General features: G+C 35.2%; 1 protein-coding gene across 1 annotated transcript in view; it reads left to right on the forward strand.

The window, feature by feature from the left end:
- ZMYM4 (zinc finger MYM-type containing 4) overlaps window positions 1-18,698 on the forward strand; it is a 127,704-nt gene that overhangs the window by 84,257 nt on the left and 24,749 nt on the right. Inside the window, exons 6-18 of the mRNA XM_081816848.1 lie at window positions 2,413-2,497; window positions 2,747-3,002; window positions 8,400-8,574; window positions 8,688-8,900; window positions 11,546-11,696; window positions 12,195-12,310; window positions 13,287-13,562; window positions 13,737-13,887; window positions 14,854-15,026; window positions 15,756-15,906; window positions 16,451-16,591; window positions 16,922-16,959; window positions 18,099-18,248. Coding sequence (XP_081672974.1) covers window positions 2,413-2,497; window positions 2,747-3,002; window positions 8,400-8,574; window positions 8,688-8,900; window positions 11,546-11,696; window positions 12,195-12,310; window positions 13,287-13,562; window positions 13,737-13,887; window positions 14,854-15,026; window positions 15,756-15,906; window positions 16,451-16,591; window positions 16,922-16,959; window positions 18,099-18,248 — 2,076 coding nt within the window. The remainder of the gene's footprint in view (window positions 1-2,412; window positions 2,498-2,746; window positions 3,003-8,399; window positions 8,575-8,687; window positions 8,901-11,545; window positions 11,697-12,194; window positions 12,311-13,286; window positions 13,563-13,736; window positions 13,888-14,853; window positions 15,027-15,755; window positions 15,907-16,450; window positions 16,592-16,921; window positions 16,960-18,098; window positions 18,249-18,698) is intronic.

Genomic DNA, 18,698 nt, shown 5'->3' on the forward strand with positions numbered 1-18,698 from the left:
ATCGAGTTTCGATACAATTCTGATGAAAATATCAGTAGGTTCTGATGTTTTGAAGAATAGGCATGTACACACACAAACATTACACATGTGTTCTGAAAAATAGTTTGATAGTGGCGGACTATTAAATGGTTAAACCTGTCACAATTAGGTTTATTAGGATAGTGTGATATCCTAAAATGAGGCTGATAATGGGGCGCCTGGCTGGCTCAGTTGGTAGTGTGTGCGACTCTTGATCTCGGGGTCGTGAGTTTGAGCCCCATGTTGGGGGTAGAGTTTACTTAAAAAAAAAAAAATTAGGCTGATAATGATACAGAACAGATTGCCACAGAGACATTTTTTAAACAATTTGGTATGTTAACAGTGAATGGAAGGAATTCAGTAATTATTCAGAGAAAGGGAAAAAATGCCCTTTAAACCTCAAAGTAAATAAATCCCAGGTGGATTAAATTAGGGGTTGGCAAATTATCAGCAGCACGCCAAATCCAGCCTGCTTTCTGTGTTTCTGATTTGTTTTTGTTTTTTTGTACACTGTTCTTGTAAATAAAGTTTTATTGGATCATTGCCACATTCATTCATTTATATATTATCTATGGATGCTTTTGGTCTACCAGGGCAGAGTTGAGTAGTTTGTGGTAGTATGGCCTCCAGAATTGAAAATATTTAGTATCTGGCCCTTTTCAGATAAAGTTTGCTGACCTCTGGATTAAAGGACTATATTAAAAACAATGAAACCATTTTCTTAGCATTTTATTGTGGCAGTACAACTTTATGAGAAATCAAAGAAATCACAAAGGTAAAAACTAGATTTTTGGCATAGAAATGGAAACTTCAGTACATAAAAAAATTGTAAAAGTAAATATTGAAAAAATGTTGGTAACGTGCTACAAAAGTTAATATTGGTACATTATAATATAAGTGGATATTACAAAAAGAATTGCAGATTGAGACAACTGGGGAAAGACTTTTAAATGGCTTTTTACACAAATTGCTAGAATAAATCTAATTAGAAGTTAAAAAAAAAACTGTCATTGTGTATCAGGAACATTGACTGTATACCTTTTTACCTAGTAATATCACTTCAAGAATCCTTCCTTTAGAACATAATGCTAAGTATGAGAGTATGAGTATTCACAGAGATGTTCATCATGGTATTTCTGATTATACCAGAGGAAACAAGTGGACTGACATTGGGTTATGGTTATATATTCTCAGTGTCATGCAGGACCATTAAATTGGAGACTGAGGCCAAAGGAAAAATCAGTAATACCGATCCTGTCGTTTTATATAAGTTTTCTTGTTTTGTTCATCATGGATTGTACATTTAAAAAAATATTGCATTAAAATATTGTCTTGATTACTGAGATTTTTGGTACCTTAATTTTGTGCCTGAGGCAAGTGCCTCACTCACCTCATCCCAGTCTCATCCCTGTGTAATCTGATATGTCTATTAAATAATATATCTATCAATATTTCTCAAACGTGAGTAATGGACCAGATACCTCTTACCACAAAAAAAAAGGGGTTATGTTGGAGTTGTCTGAGAATTCCAAGAATAAGAGGTCTGCTGGGGTTTTGCAAGTTTCAATGTAATAAACAATGAATGAAAATAAAAGTTAAATCTGCCACTTACAGATTTCACAGTGAAATAATATAATTGTAAAAACAAATAACAGCACTGAAAACTTGTAGTATAACTCAGTTATATGTGGTTATTCATGATGAAAAATATGTTTATATTCGCCAAAAAAGTCATTGAAATAAATACATGGTTTTCAAAAATATTCTCTTAGAATTCTCAGACTCCCTAGAATATATCTGTAGACCTCAGGGATTCTTTGAATCCAGTTTATAAAACACCAATGTAATAATAGGCAAATGTTCAGTTGACTCAGTGATCAAGAAATCATTTTTATTAGAATGATATATTCAGTTTAATTACAACTATGTAGAAAAATAAAGCCTCTGAATACAGGAGGGGAAAAGACTGGAAAGAAATATACCAAAAGAATAACAGTGGTGGTTTTGGTGTGATGGAAACATGAGTAGAATTTTTTCCTTATTTCTACCTGTCTAAACTTTGTATAGTGTGTATTACTTTTATAATAAACAGCAACTTAACATACTGTAATAGTAAGAATTTTCAAAAATAATTTAAATATCTGGTAGTGCTACAGGCTAATTGGGTAGCTACTTTCATTTTTTACCTGTTAATTTTTCAGCATATGCAAACCTATTATACCCTTATTGCAATTACCGTTTGCTTGCTTTATTTCTTATTAATGGTAATGTAGTATGAACATTTTCTCTGCCTTGTGTAGCCAAAGTAAAATGTATTGAATGTCTGGATTTCTTTAGACACATTGTATTAATTCTTTTCTATAAGTATTTATTTATTTATTTTCTTTTTTAAAGGAGTATAGTCATGGCCAACAGCAAAAAACTCAAGAAGGGGAATTGAAAATTAGTGCTGTCTTTTCAGTCAGTGGCAGTCCTCTTGGTAAGAAACAGACCTGAGTAAATGCATCATGTTTGTTTATTCTGACCAGTAGGATGAGAGGAAGTATCTACTTGTGTTAGTAAACTAGGCAGTTCTCTGCCCATTTAGAATGGCTTTAATTATATATTGCATAATTAGTTTTGGGTTTCAACACTGGTTCTAGAAGAGAAAGAAGGATATATATCCTTAAAATTCAGACAAATAGTAAAACATTTTTTCTTTTACCTTTTTTTTTTTTTTTTTTTTAAGCTCCACAGTTGACTACTGGCTTTCAGCCTTCACTGGCGTCATCTGGCATGAATAAAATGCTTCCTTCAGTTCCAGCCACAGCTGTCCGAGTTTCCTGTTCTGGTTGTAAAAAAATCCTCCAGAAGGGGCAAACTGCTTATCAGAGGAAAGGGTCTACTCAGCTTTTCTGCTCCACGCTGTGCCTCACTGGATATACAGTTCCACCTGCCCGCCCACCACTGCCTCCCACCAAGAAAACTTGTTCAAGTTGCTCAAAGTATAGCAGAATTCTAAATTATCTTCTTTGTTTGTTTCCTTTTAAAGTACTCTGTTCTTATCTGTGTATTGTTTAATTTTCTACATTTCCATGTTTATTGAGAAGTCCCACAGCATGTTGCTGCTCTCAGGTTTTCCTTTTTTTAAAAAATTTATTTATTTGAGAGAGAGCAAGCGGGAGGGAGGGGAAGAGGGAGAGGAAGAAAGAGAATCTCAAGTAGACTTCCCGATGAGCATGGAGCCTGATGTTGAGGGGCTTGCTCTCCCGACCCTGAGATCATGTCTTGAACCAAAATCAAGAGTTGGGTGCTCAACTGACTGATCCACCTAGGCACCCCTCTCAGTTTTTCTGAATACTAGGTGCTCAGCTTATTTTAACTGCAAATAATGTGCCTTTTATATATTAAGAGATGTTTTTGAAACAAGCCTTTCCATCCTTGTTAGTTGAGATGCTTTTATCTTAGAGGTAATAGATACTTAAATCCACAAATATTTAAAGTTAATGTATCTTGTTATCTAATTGGAATTCATTTAAAACTTAACCTTTAAAAGGACTCCAGTGTATATATTTTTTTATCTTCTCAGTTTCTCTGAACTACCTCAGAGGTTCCATTTTAGTGTTGAAAATCGAAAGAATATGACCTTAGACCTTGATAAGGTCTTTCTGATATATTTGAAGAATATGAATTCATTTTGTTTGATTTGATATGGTGATTGTTAGAAACTGCTTAAATAAGTCAGAGAAAGATGAATAATGTTCTTGTTCTGAAACACTTTGGCCTTTATTATTAAGCTATTCAAACCACAGTTTAATAGTTTAGATATTTGTATTTATAGTTCCTCACATGAAACCTTCCCTTTTCTCTGTCTGGAAAGGGAAGAAGGTGCTCCCTCTTCTGGTTTAGTTGGAAAAAGGCATTTTAGAGACTTGAAAGAAATTTGAATGTGGTTAGAAGTCTTTCTGGTAGTTACGTGGCTTCCTTTTATGTTTCATGTTTGATTTAGTGAAAATAGACTTCTTTATTTATAATGTTTGAATCATAAAACATACTTTTAAAAGTGTGTACTTCATTTCTATATTCTCATATATTATCAGATTCTAAGATTAAATCAACTTGAAAATTATGATTTTTATAGGTTTTTTTTCTGTTTTGCCATGAGATAATTTCATATAATAACTTCCTCTTACGCTTCTTTATTTAATTCTACTTTAGTGATTGGCACTTTCAAAAATTTCAGTTTTATTTCTTCTTTCATAATAATAGTCACAGATATTTTCAGAGATATATCAGTGAATTTTAAAATGACCGTAGAAAACTCACAGAAGTTTTAAAATGTGTGCCCTCTTTCTGTCTGTGTTTTTAAAGTCTTGTCCATACATATTATTCTTTTCATCTAAATTTATTAAATCCCTTTGGTTTGCCTAGCGTTATCTGGAGATAGGTCATTTTCACCTACGTGTCATGTCTTATCCATCTTGATCATATGTAGTTCAGTTATCCTTTAAGATTACATTTGTCTTTTGTTATGTTTGGTCTTATCCATAAATCTTCCATGTTTTCAGCCTGTCATTCCTTGACTCTTAACTCTTCTACCTCTTCATTCATTCACTTATTCTACTTAACTGTTCTACCTCTTCATTCATTCACTTATCTATTATCCTTTTTCACCCCTGTTCTTTTCCATTTGCCTCTTACTGTTCTCTATCAGGTATTCCTTACCTGCATGTCTCCTCTGCCTTTTCTTCCCCATTTTCTTTCTTTTCTCCCCTTCTCATTTTATAAGATCTCTTTTCTGTTGCTGCTCAGCCCTCAACCCCTGATCAGTCTTGATTTTCCTTGCATTGTTTTACTTCCTGAACTACTCTTTCATCTCCTTTTTACCACTTTACCTTTCCTTCCCTTGTTTTCCTTTTTTTTTTTTTCCGTTCAACACGGGCTTGAACTCACGACCTTGAGATAGAGACCTGAGCTGAGATCAAAAATTGGATGCTTAGGGACGCCTGGGTTGCTCAGTCTGTTAAGCGACTGCCTTCAGCTCAGGTTGTGATCCCAGGGTCTTGGAATTTAGTCCCGCATCGGGCTCCTTGCTCAGCAGGGAGCCTGCTTCTCCCTCTGTCTGCTGCTCCCTCTGCCTGTGCTCTCTGACAAATAAATAAATAAAATCTTTTTTTTTTTTTTTAAAGATTTTATTTATTTATTTGACAGAGACAGAGATAGCGAGAGCAGTAACACAAGCAGGGGGAGTGGGAGAGAGAGAAACAGGCTTCCTGCTGGGCAGGGAGCCTGATGTGGGGCTCGATCCCAGGACCCTGGGATGATGACCTGAGCCGAAGGCAGACGCTTAACGACTGAGCCACCCAGGCGCCCTAAATAAATAAAATCTTAAAAAAAAAAATAATAGGACGCTTAACTGACTGAGCCACCCAGGCCCCCCGTTTTCCTCTTATTTACACAGTCATTACAGCAGTTTGGGAAAGTCTGGTTTATCTGACTATAAAATTGTTCAATTGGATCGATCGTACCTTAAATATAAGGAAATTGGATTCAAAAAAGTTAAAAGATTTCCTCAGTGTCACATAGCTGGTTAATTTTGCTAACACCCCGCCCCCTGGCCCCCATATAGTCCATATAATCAAACAGGTTTGATTTGTAAGTTAATCCCTTGAAGGATCCCAAGAAGGATTTCAATTTAATTTGAATGGGTGGAGGTAGAAAAGATTTCCTTCCTGATAGCCACTATGTTTATGGACCAGTAGAAATACAGCAGCAGCACTTAGGTTACAAGAAACTCAATAGCTATTTGAAGTAACAGTTTTATTTTTCTTAATCTTTTATTAACCATATCTCTTAACATCTTGAATTTAACCTAAAGTCTAAGTATATTTTGGCTAATTATCATTTAATTTTCAGGTTTCTTTAGTTATAAGGACCTAACACTGTTTTTAAAAATCTTTTTCAAATCCTCCGTAAAAGAGGTAATTTGGAGGATAAATTTTTAAATACTATTAGAAAGATCAGATTACTTGATATAATGATACTCAAAGAAGTAACTATTTCAGGATTGTCTGTATCATTTCTGAAGTTTTACTATTTGGAATCAGATATAATGTACAATAAGATGTAACGTACTTGGATGCTAGGCATACTGAGGGGAGTGAGACATATACCTACTTTTATTCTTCCTTGCCTTGATCCATGCTGCACCCCAACCCTTATCTCCTTAACCTTCTAGGAAGCTCCTATTTAAGATACAGCTAAAATGTCACCTGTTGGGTAGCCTTTCATGTCACATAGTGTCTGAAATAATTGTTTCTTCATTTCTGTTTCTATTGTACGTTATGCTTTTTCATAATGATTTCACTTTTATATATTAAGGGTGCTTCTGTTACGGTATTTTATATGTCATTTGTCTTTTTGTCCCAATATACTATGAGCTCCTGGAGTGCGTGCTTGTACCATATTGTGACACAGGGTATAGCTAGTGCCTGGCTCAATATAAGTGCTCAATAGATACTTCTATAAATGAAATATATTAAAACCTAGGGACACCTGGGTGGCTCAGATGGTTAAAGCATCTGCCTTCAGCTCAGGTCATGATCCCAGGGTCCTGGGATCAAGCCTCATGTCGGGGTCCCTGCTAAATGGGGAGCCTGCTTCTTCCTCTCCCTCTGCCCCTCCCCCTGCTCATGTTTTTTCTCTTTTTCTCTCTCTCTGTCAAATAAATAAAATCTTTTTAAAAAACCCTAATTAAAAAATAACTGGGGCGCCTGGGTGGCTGAGTTGGTTAAGTGTCTGCCTTCGGCTCAGGTCATGATCGCAGGGTCCTGGGATCGAGTTGCGCATCGGGCTCCCTGCTCAGCAGAAAGTTTGCTTCTCCCCCTGCCTGCTGCTTCCCCTGCTTGTGCTCTCTCTTTCTCTCTGTTATACAAATAAATAAAATCTTTAAAAAATAAAAATAACAATAACTGTGAAGGCAAAAACAAATGCAGAACGTAGAAGAGCCTAGAGCTACTAAGTATAGAAGATGATGTATGGAGTTATGTATTATAGCATATGAGGTGTTCCTTGTGATGATTATTATGTTTACTATTATCTTTTATTGAAGCAGAGATATTTGTAATCTTTTCTAAAAAGTACTCTATTAGTGTAATCTGTTTAAGATGCAAGAATGAGTATAATGGTTTATATACTATTATGTGGTGTGTACTCATGGGAGGGAGACAACATTTAGAAAATTTCCATAAAGGCATTTTTTTTCCCATTGGCTTTTTTTTTTTTTTATTTTTAAGAGAGACAGTGAGTGTGAGCATGAGCCAGGGAGGGGCAGAGGGAGAGGGAGAGGGAGAATCTCAAGCAGGCTCCATGCTCAGCCCAGAGCTCAACTTGGGGCTTGATTTCATGACCCTGAGATCATGACCTGAGCCGAAATCAAGAGTTGGTCGCTTAACCAGGAGCCCCTTCCATTGGCTTTTGAAATGGTTTACACTTAAACAATTTAATAAACTGCTATATGGGAACACTGGTTTGGGGGTAGGATAAGGTGTAGAGTGGTAGGGGGCCTTAGAAGTGTTTTAATCTTCATTGTCTTTGCTACTCATGCTTGCAAATTAAATTATTTGAAAATAGAAGTACTCGATTTTATATAACTATGCTAGAGTATACATTGTGTGGCTTGAAATGTATTTTTACATTTATTTATTAATGATTTTATTTTTAAGTAATTTCTACACCCAGCATGGGGCTCTCTCTCACAGTCCTAAGGTTAATAGTCTCATGCTTCACCAACTGAGCCAGCCAGGTGCCCCTGTATTTTTACTTTTAAAAGGTGGTGTTTTTAAATTTTTTCAAGTGTAATATATTTTTAAAGAATATTTTGAAAATATGGAAGAGCCTAAAGAAGAAAATTAACGTCTCTTATCATCCTACCTATTAGAGATAATGAATAAAACTGCTTGATGTATATCCTTTTAGTCTTGAAACACAGTATACTAATTCTCCCAACAGTTCTATGAAGTAAGCCATGTCTTAGTTCTGTTTATAGAACAGAACTTAAGGATCAGAGCAATTTATCCGTTTACCCAGGAAAACCCATGTGTTCTTATTTAAATATCAGTGCCCTTTCCATACATATATATATAATTGTCTCTGTTTTATTTATTTATTTTAAAGATTAGAGAGAGAGCACGAGCGGGGAGGAGTGGGAGAAGCAGGCTCCCCGCTGAGCTGGGAGCCCGATATAGGGCTCGATCCCAGAACCCTGGGATCATGACCTGAGCTGAAGGCAGACACCTAACCGACTGAGCCACCCAGGCGCCCCTGTTTTATTTATTTTTACTGACAAAAAGGAAAAATACAAATGATACTGTGGCTTATTTTATTTTTGTTATCATTTTTAGAGATATTTTAAATCCAAAGGATGTGATCAGTGCCCAGTTTGAAAATAGCACCACTAGTAAAGATTTCTGCAGTCAGTCATGTCTGTCAACGTACGAACTGAAAAGGAAACCTGTTGTCACCATAAATACGAACAGCATTTCAACCAAATGCAGCATGTGTCAGAAGAATGCTGTTGTAAGTCATCTTACTTTTGGGCGGGAGGTCCAGGGAGATCTAATGTTTGTGCTTAAAAGAGCAGCTTTTAATGGTCTCTGCTTGTTGTTGGTGTGTTGTTTTTTAATTCCTAGATTCGACATGAAGTTAATTACCAGAATGTGGTACATAAACTTTGCAGTGATGCCTGCTTCTCGAAGTTTCGCTCTGCCAACAACCTCACCATGAACTGTTGTGAGAACTGTGGGGGCTACTGTTACAGTGGCTCTGGGCAGTGCCACATGCTTCAGATCGAGGGCCAGTCTAAGAAGTTTTGTAGCTCAGCGTGTGTCACAGCATATAAGCAGGTACATGACTGTATTTAACCCCAGTGTTTTTGTTCCTTTCAGGAGGATTTACTTGTTTTGGTAGAACTTACTTATGAAAATATTGTCATAAAAATACTAAGAAGTTATTTTTTTTTAAGATTTCATTTATTTGTCAGAGGGAGAGAGAGAGATAAGATGTTATTATTAGCTTAATATTTTTACATATAAATAGTACTTGTCAAATGAATGTGTATTAAAAACCCACTTGTAGAGTTTTATAAGTAGTGTATTTTTCTCTTCATGCATTTGAAATACATGCTTTTAGGGCATGGCATTTATATTTCAAATATGATTCATGTTTTTTAACAATATTTTGAAAATGCACAAAGAAGAAAAATAATGCATCTCCCAGAGATACCCAGTCTCATCTTTTTGGTGAATAGTTTTCTTTGAAATATATTTTTGGTTTGCATATAAGTGTATACTTTTTTATTTGATAAGGTAAGGTCACAAGTTACATATATATTCTTGCCATGAAATCCATATAGTTGAAATTGCAATTCAGGCAATAAAAATCTTACAATTAATTGTTTTTAAGAGGTTTTTCCTTTTCTTCATGAAATAGGAAAAATAAATGTAGGTTATATGTTATTTTGTGAATTGATGAGGTTTATAGAAGATGAATCACTTGAATGCTGTATGACAAATGTCTGTTAGGCAGTTTCATTTTTACTATATTTGTATTTTGTTAGTAAATTTTGATCACAAATTAGATTTTAAAATTCATAAGTCCAAAGGAATATTTTTAATTTTACAGTGCCTTCCTGTTTCAGTACATTAGCTGATCATTCTTTTCCTTAAATTAGTGAATCTTTATACAGTCTAACAAGATTCATGAATGTGATGTCATTTGAGAAATTTCTTTTAACGTATTCTTTTTTTTTTATTTTTTTAATATTTTTAAAGATTTTATTTATTTATTTACTTGAGAGAGAGAGAGAGAGAAACAGCATGAGAGGGGATAGGGTCAGAGGGAGAAGCAGGCTCTCCGCCGAGCCGGGAGCCTGATGTGGGACTCGATCCCAGGACTCCGGGATCATGACCTGAGCCGAAGGCAGTCGCTTAACCAACTGAGCCACCCAGGCGCCCCTTTTAACGTATTCTTAATACTTTGCAGTGATTTTGGAATTTTCAATATTATACATTGTTTCCATTTATTTCTTGTTATTATGAAGCACATTAAAGGGGCTTAGCTTTACTATTTATTCCTTCCTCTAGAAACACCTTGGTTTTACCCTCACAGGGAGAAAAAAAGACAGTATCTTCATGAGCTTATCCTTGTCCAAAAGACTTTTCTTGATATTGTTCAAGTACTAAAAGTTACTTGGATTCAGTCCATTGAAAGATGGTTCATATTCCGCAAGAGAAGGAGAAATAGGTTGAATCATCTTAATTTTAAATTATTTATTGTTTTTAATTTAGCCAATATCTATAAATTTTTCACATATTAATATGTACTATAGTGTAGAGAAAGAACGTGAATTTAGAAGTAAAGCAGATCTTGGTTTGATTCCTTGACTTTCTATTCAAATAGAATTTTACCTGGGGAAAGCTGTTAAACTCCCTGGGTCCATTTTCTTATCTGTGAATGGATATTATACTACTACTGTTACTGAGATGTTGTTAGGATTATGTGAAGTAAGAATGAGAAAGCACCTACTATAGAAACTGGCATATTGAAGATGGTCATATCTGCTGCTTTCTTTCCTTCGTCATATATAATTCATTAAACAAACATTAGATGTAATTCCTGCTTTGAGGGGCTACTGTCTCCTGGGGGAGATAGACCTACAACTAACTGAGTAGAGATGGTATGATGGAAGTATTATGGTACAGCAGGGCACAGATCAGTTCTACTTGATAGGACAAGATGAAACTATCAGCAAAATCTTCACAGAGATAATGGGTACTGGGTATACTTCATAGGTTATCCTAAATGTGTGATATGTTAGTAGTATTTAGCATTATTTGCTGCTGAATCCCTAATTTTGTGGGAACTTAAGAGACTCATTGATTGCTTATATTTAGACACTTGTGATATCCAAAGTTTGCTCCAACTTTATTGCTTACTTGCTTATTGCTTTGTGTGCCTTGTTGTTATTAGTGGTAGAATATTTGGTAGTGAATTTTCTAATTTTATTCTCTTGAATTCACATTTTATTGCCATATATAGCACCTTTTGTTGGGGGGGTTCTTCTAATTTTTAGCATAGTGTAAGAGCATGAATTCCCTGTTGTGTAATTTTTTTAAATTCCATTTTTAAAACTATAGTTACAATCAATTAATAGATCCCCAAATTAATTGCCAGGTTGTAGTCAGCATTATTTTTTAATGAAATAGAATAGAATGGAAAATATAAACATGCATCACATGTTATCATAATTTATATTGTTTTATGAAACTTTCTCAGTTTTATATACATATATGTGTAATACACAAACAAAACTTCAGAAATATGTACTGGGTCACTTTGTAAAATTTATTTCTTACTGAGGATTATAATCATAAAAGTTTGAAAGCCACTAATTTAAAATATTTCAACAGTGTTAAGTATAAACATTTCAAAGAATTATGCTTTTACTTATAATTTGGTAAAAATGAATGTTATTTTATTCTCTTAATAGAAATCAGCCAAAATTACACCATGTGCGCTTTGCAAATCATTGAGATCCTCAGCAGAAATGATTGAAAATACCAATAGCTTGGGAAAGACAGAGCTTTTCTGTTCTGTTAATTGCTTATCTGCTTACAGAGTTAAAATGGTTACTTCTGCAGGTAATACTGGTTTCATAAACTATATAAGTAATAATAGTTGACAAAAGTTATGGTTATTGCTTTTTTGTATAGTATAGATTTTTGTCCAAATATAATTGATTTTTAAGGCAAATTTAAAATATTTCAGATCTGTGTTGTAAAATACCACCTCTTGCCTTGATTGCTTAAGTTATGTTTATTTATTTGCTTGCCTATTTGTGCATTCCCCTTTTCCAAAAAAATTTCATATGGCTTCTTTAATATATCTTTTTATCCACACCTGATTTATTTCCGTATTCATTTACTTTGTAGTTTCAGGGTAGACTGTGCCTACTTTAAATTAAAAGAAGTATTATTAATGTTAAGTTAGTTTTTGTTTGTATGTGACGTGATTTAGTTTCAGTTCCTGCAACTTGACCTGGCCCTTGAATTTTCATATATTGGATACTTACTTATTTTCTCAAACATTTGTGAACATTTGTATATATTACTCATTAGTTTTTATTTTGATTTGCTTAGGTGTACAAGTGCAGTGTAACAGTTGTAAAACCTCAGCAATCCCTCAGTATCACCTCGCCATGTCTGATGGAAGTATACGCAACTTCTGCAGCTACAGCTGTGTTGTCGCGTTCCAGGTACGGCGTCAAAAATCTTCCTCTGTTCCAGTCAGTGAGGTGCCTACTATGTAGTGTGTAAACTTGGTAGGTGTTTGCTCCTGCCCCGATTGCTTACACTTCTATCTCAGTCTTGTTAAACATGGATTCTTTGACTTTTGCTGTATTTGGAGGATTGTCATTTAATTGCCTCCTGTAACATTAAGTGGAATTGTTATTACCCAGATTATCTATTGGGAGGATATTATTTTTATTTTTATTTTTATTTTTTAAAGATTTTATTTATTTATTTGAGAGAGACTGAGATAGAGAGCATGAGGGGGGGAGGGTCAGAGGGAGGAGCAGACTCCCTGCTGAGCAGGGAGCCCGATGTGGGACTCGATCCCAGGACTCCAGGATCATGACCTGAGCCGAAGGCAGTCGCTTAACCAACTGAGCCACCCAGGCGCCCCAGGATATTATTTTTAAAGGAGGTTATTAGTTTGGGGCCCTGGCTGGTTCAGTCAATAGGGCGAACCACTCTTGATCTTGGGATTGTGAGTTTGAGCCCCATGTTGCACAGAGATTACTTTTATTTATTTATTATTTTTTTTTATTTGAGAGAGAGAATGAGAGAGAGAGAGCATGAGAGGGGGGAGGGTCAGAGGGAGAAGCAGACTCCCTGTCGAGCAGGGAGCCCGATGCGGGACTCGATCCTGGGACTCCAGGATCATGACCTGAGCCGAAGGCAGTTGCTTAACCAACTGAGCCACCCAGGCACCCCAGAGATTACTTTTTAAAAAAGTTAAAAAAATTAAATAAAGGAGATCATTAAATTATTTTAGTTTTTGGGTATAAGAGACACTGCACATTCACTTACAAGCTGCTCAAAGGTAGGGAGTTTTGCTTGTTCACAGGTGTATCTTACGTACCTTGAACTGTGCTTGTCAAACTTAGGCATTCAGTGCTTATTTGTTTGAACAAATGATTACATTGATCATTTTGTTTCATTTTTCAGAATTTGTTCAACAAACCAACAGGGATGAATTCTTCAGTAGTGCCCTTGTCTCAGGGCCAAGTAATTGTAAGCATCCCCACAAGTTCAACAGTATCAGCAGGAGGGGGGAACACCTCTGCTGTTTCTCCCACCTCCATCAGTAGCTCTGCTGCAGCTGGTCTCCAGCGACTTGCTGCCCAATCCCAGCACGTTGGGTTCGCACGAAGTGTTGTGAAACTCAAGTGTCAGCACTGTAACCGCCTTTTTGCCACAAAACCAGAACTTCTTGACTATAAGGTAAAGTATAGGATCATGGTAAAGGGTTTGGGTATAAAATGGTCTATCTGTAAAATAATTTCTGGCTTTTCATCTCTCAAAATTACACTACTTGTTTTGAAAGTAGGAGGGAATAAGGATTTCCAAAAGATAAACCAAATGTTTAATTAGTACTTGATGATTATTTCTTTACAGGGTAAAATGTTTCAGTTCTGTGGCAAGAATTGTTCTGATGAATATAAGAAAATAAATAATGTAATGGCAATGTGTGAATATTGTAAAATTGAGAAAATTGTAAAGGAGACTGTGCGATTCTCAGGTGCTGACAAGTCATTCTGTAGTGAAGGTAAAGGCAAGATCATTTTACCTACTGAGCATGTTGGTCCTTTTAAAAGTAACTGATGATTTAAGCTGTTACTATTTATCTAGTTTATCCTTTGTGTATAACAACAAAGTCTTTTGTTTACACTTGGTTTGCTTTTTTTTTTTTCTGAGTTAGTCCTTCATATCCTATAGATGTCAAAATGAAGGAAAAGATTGTTGAACTGTATTACAGAAGATGGTGATATGAAAAACATACCATGTTCTTAGATTGATAGGGATGTTGTAGTTATTGCACCTTTTTTAAAGATATATTTATTTATTAGGTGGGGGAGGGGCAGAGGGAAAGGAAGAGGGAGAGAATCTTAAGCAGACTCCCTGCTGAGCATGAAGCCTGCCGTGGGGCTCCATACCAGGACCCTGAGATCACGGCTGGAGCCGAAACCAGAAGTTGGACACTTAACCGACTGAGCCACCCTGGCACCCCTATTGCATCTTATTTCTAAAGAGAACTGCTTAAATTTTGGTAGCATCCTAAGATTATACTTCTGTTGTTTTAAACAGACATGTTTCTGAATAGGCAAATCAATGTGAGGTAGATTGTCTTCTTTATTTAGATGACTGTTTTGTATGTTTAATATGTTTTGTTTTATTCTAAAGCTGTACACAATTGGCCTCCTAGACTAATGGCTTTCAAACCTTTTGACCACAACACAAAAGATCATTGTGACCCAGTATGTTATCACCCCCCCAAGTAAAATAAAAGTTTTATGAAACAAAGCTGGCTTTTATTATGTGTGATGCATTGTAATATTTTCTGTCCTGTCTTATTTAAAAAAAGAAAATGATAGAATAGATCCTTTAAATTGATCTCTTGATCTACTAATTGCTAAGGATCCAAGTGTGAAAACATTGTCACAGGGCATTTAAGTTTAAAGATGTAGATACTTAATATTTTTTCTCATGTTAATTTTATCTTTCCTGTTTTTAGGTTGCAAATTGCTTTATAAACATGACTTGGCAAAACGCTGGGGAAATCACTGTAAAATGTGCAGTTATTGTTTACAGACATCTCCCAAATTGGTACAGAATAATTTGGGGGGGAAAGTAGAAGAGTTCTGTTGTGAAGAATGCATGTCCAAATACACAGTTCTGTTCTATCAGGTAAATATAATCCACATTCCTGGGGTTTTTCAAGTTAGGGCATACATTACTCCGTTTTATTCTCCAATGTAGTATGAAGGGCAGTTTAGTGATTTAAAACTTTTAAGTATTAAATGTATTATGTAAAAAAAAAAAAAGTATTATGTCCTCTTGCAGTATTAATAAAAGATTTAAGAAGACTTTAATGTCACTGAAGTTATGTTCTTTTTGTTTTTTTTTTAAGATTTTATTTATTTATTTGATAGCGCAAGTAGGAGAGTGGCAGGGAGAGGGAGAAGTAGGCTCTCCACTGAGCAGGGAGCCCGACGTGGGGCTGAGCCAAAAGCAGATGCTTAACCAACTGAGCCACACAGGCGCCCCTTCTTTTTGTTTTTAATTTCCGTATAGAAGATCTGTTAGTCTTAAGACCTCAAAGTATTTAAAATTAGCATTTTATTAATTTATTATTTAACTAAAATGAATTTGTCTTCAGAAGTTTTTGAAGAATATAGGTCTTATTTTCATTTCACTGTGTTTTTAAATTACTCTTTATTGACATCTATAATGTGACTTTTAATGTTTAGTATAAATGATAAAAAATGATATTTACCATTTTAGGGTGGTTAACCTTCATTGTTGTGTTCTAGATTCTAAGTTAATTTCCTCACTTGTCATTTGTGTACTGCTTTCATTCTCTCAGGCCACAGATAATTTGTTTTTTACTCCTTTACCATCTTATTTCATTTTTAGATGGCCAAATGTGATGGTTGTAAGCGACAGGGTAAACTCAGTGAGTCCTTGAAATGGCGAGGAGAAATTAAACATTTCTGTAACCTGCTTTGTATCTTGATGTTCTGTAATCAGCAGAGTATGTGTGACCCACCTTCACAAAACAATGCAGGTAAAATTAAACTTTACAGTCTTTATCAGTGCCAAGGACCAACTATTGTTCTACAGATTGGGAACTTTAAACAGTTGTTAATAATTTCATGAAATGCAAATTCGCAAATTTCATTCTGTTCAAATGGCATTAACATTTAAATCCCTTTTTAGTTTAACATCAAAATGAGTTTATTATGTTTTCTCTGAGCGTATTGAATTAAACTCTGTAAGAACTATGGGAAAGAATGGCAGTTAATGTTTGTAATTGGGTATATACACCTTGATTTCCTTAAAAAAGGATTTGAGAGTAAAACAAAGGACATAGAATCGAAATCACATGACCTTTTAAATATACCACATGCATAGTTATACAAGAGAAAGTACATGGAATACTTTTATGTTTCACTAATTAAAAGAATAAAAAAAAAGCCCAGTTAATCCTAAAGTGATTCTTTGCTCTAACAGAATTTAACCTTACTAAAAGCATTGTTTAACCTCCCTGAGATGTTGGTTTCTTTGTATGTGCATATAAATTAAAAGGTTTTTTTATTTTTGCTTATTAGCAAGTATTTCCATGGTGCCAGCTGCTTCAGCAGGGCCCCCGTCTCTAAGAAAGGATTCAACTCCAGTTATAGCTAATGTAGTATCATTAGCCAGTGCTCCTGCTGCTCAGCCCACAGTGAATTCTAACAGTGTCTTACAAGGTATGTCTGAGTTTAAAGCATTTATCTAGCCTTTTGACGTTGAATACAGTTGGTCTGTATCTTTTTTTTCAATCAGTGATCATTTTCATATGTTTGACACACTTATATTATGAGGGGTGGCTCCTTGTGGGCTGCTGGGCATTAAACAATGTTTTTATCACTTCCCGGTCTCTTGTTTTCATGTGACACTTTACATGTAGTTTTCCTGTGAATTAAGATAATTCATGTTTTTATTATGAGATTTTCTGTCTGTCGTTCCACCATCAGCTTTAAATGCTACTGTTTAAATAATTGTGTAAGATCCTAAATATTTATTTTAATTTATATCAGGTGCAGTTCCAACAGTAACAGCAAAAATCATTGGCGATGTAAGTTTTATTCTTTTAACTGGTATTGCCACTGTATTTATTTTCCAATTTTATACGTATGAATATGTCTGTTAATTTTTCCTGCTTATTCTTTGTTACATAAAATAAATTTTATAAGCTCATTTAATCTTTGGGAACAAGATTCTGGTTATTCTGGTTATTTAATTAGGTCTTTTATGTACTTTGATTTCTTTGAATGGTTGCTGTCTGTGTAGTTACTGAAGGCAGTTTTTGTTTGGTTTAGTTTAGTTTTTTTTTTTAGTTTAGCTTTAGAGAATTAAATTTTATAGAATTCAGGCAAAAAGGTATTTGGGGTGTTTTGTAATATAGTCAGATTGTAAATGAAATATTTATAAAATGTACTTTGTTTTCCACCCAGTGCAGATTATCCTTAAATAAGCATTCTTGTTTCTTCACTCAGTATTTTTTTTGTTTTGTCTCTTAAAAGAAGAAAAAAATAAATACGAGAAAAACTTACAACTAGAACAGTGGCATTTCTTTCTTTTTTTTTTTTTTTTAAAGATTTTATTTATTTATTTGACAGAGAGAGACACAGCGAGAGAGGGAACACAAGCAGGGGGAGTAGGAGAGGGAGAAGCAGGCCTCCCTGTGAGCGGGGAGCCCGATGCGGGGCTCGATCCCAGGGTGCCGGACCACGACCTGAGCCGAAGGCAGACGCTTAACGACTGAGCCACCCAGGCGCCCCAACAGTGGCATTTCTAAAGTGTTTTCTGGTCTCTGGGATAACTTTCATACCTTTTTTTTTTCAAGTTACTTAAGTGATCATAAGTTATTTCTAGTTATCTTGAAACAAAGTCTTCTAAGACTCAACTCAGAAAATAACAGTTCTCATTTTAAACATAGCCAACATTGTTACTGACCAACAGTATCTTAGAATAGAAATAGCATTTGTCTTGTTAAGTAGAACTGTTAATTAGATACATTCAGAGTCAGTATATAGTTATCAGACTATTTTATTACTATTGCTATTTTAGGAATATTGTATTTCTTACATATTTAGTAAGTTCTCTGTCTTCCATGTAATTCCAGTATAGTATTTCTTTTGAAATTATAATATTTCTTATAATTAATGATAAGCTTTTGAAAACCTCTTCGGTTTCTGATTTTTTTTTAACTAGGCAAGTACACAAACAGATGCCCTGAAACTGCCACCTTCCCAGCCCCCAAGACTTTTGAAGAATAAAGCTTTATTGTGCAAACCCATCACACAGACTAAAGCCACCTCTTGCAAACCACATACCCAAAACAAAGAATGCCAGACAGGTATGGTCCTTGCACTTTCTTCCTTTAATTTTTTTTTTTTTTTGGAAAGGAATGTGAGAGCTGTTTACATTAATTGAGTGCCTGCTATTTCCTGGGTTATGTGTTTCGTTGTTTATATACATTGCCCACTTTTGTTCTCACAACTTCCTGTGAGTTAGGTATTTTCACCCTCTGAGAATTAAGAAATTATGGCAGAGAGGGTTTTAATTTATAATACCATACTGTGAATACTTCATTTTCTTTTGTTATTTATTTATTTTTTTTTAAAGATTTTATTTATTTATTTGAGAGAGAGAGAATGAGAGAGAGCGAGTACATGAGAGGGGGGAGGGTCAGAGGGAGAAGCAGACTCCCTGCTGACAGCAGGGAGCCCGATGCGGGACTCGATCCCGGGACTCCAGGATCATGACCTGAGCCGAAGGCAGTCGCTTAACCAACTGAGCCACCCAGGCGCC

Source organism: Leptonychotes weddellii, chromosome 4, assembly GCF_054177405.1.
Source record: "Leptonychotes weddellii isolate Sample4059 chromosome 4, ASM5417740v2, whole genome shotgun sequence".
Taxonomy (NCBI): domain Eukaryota; kingdom Metazoa; phylum Chordata; class Mammalia; order Carnivora; family Phocidae; genus Leptonychotes; species Leptonychotes weddellii.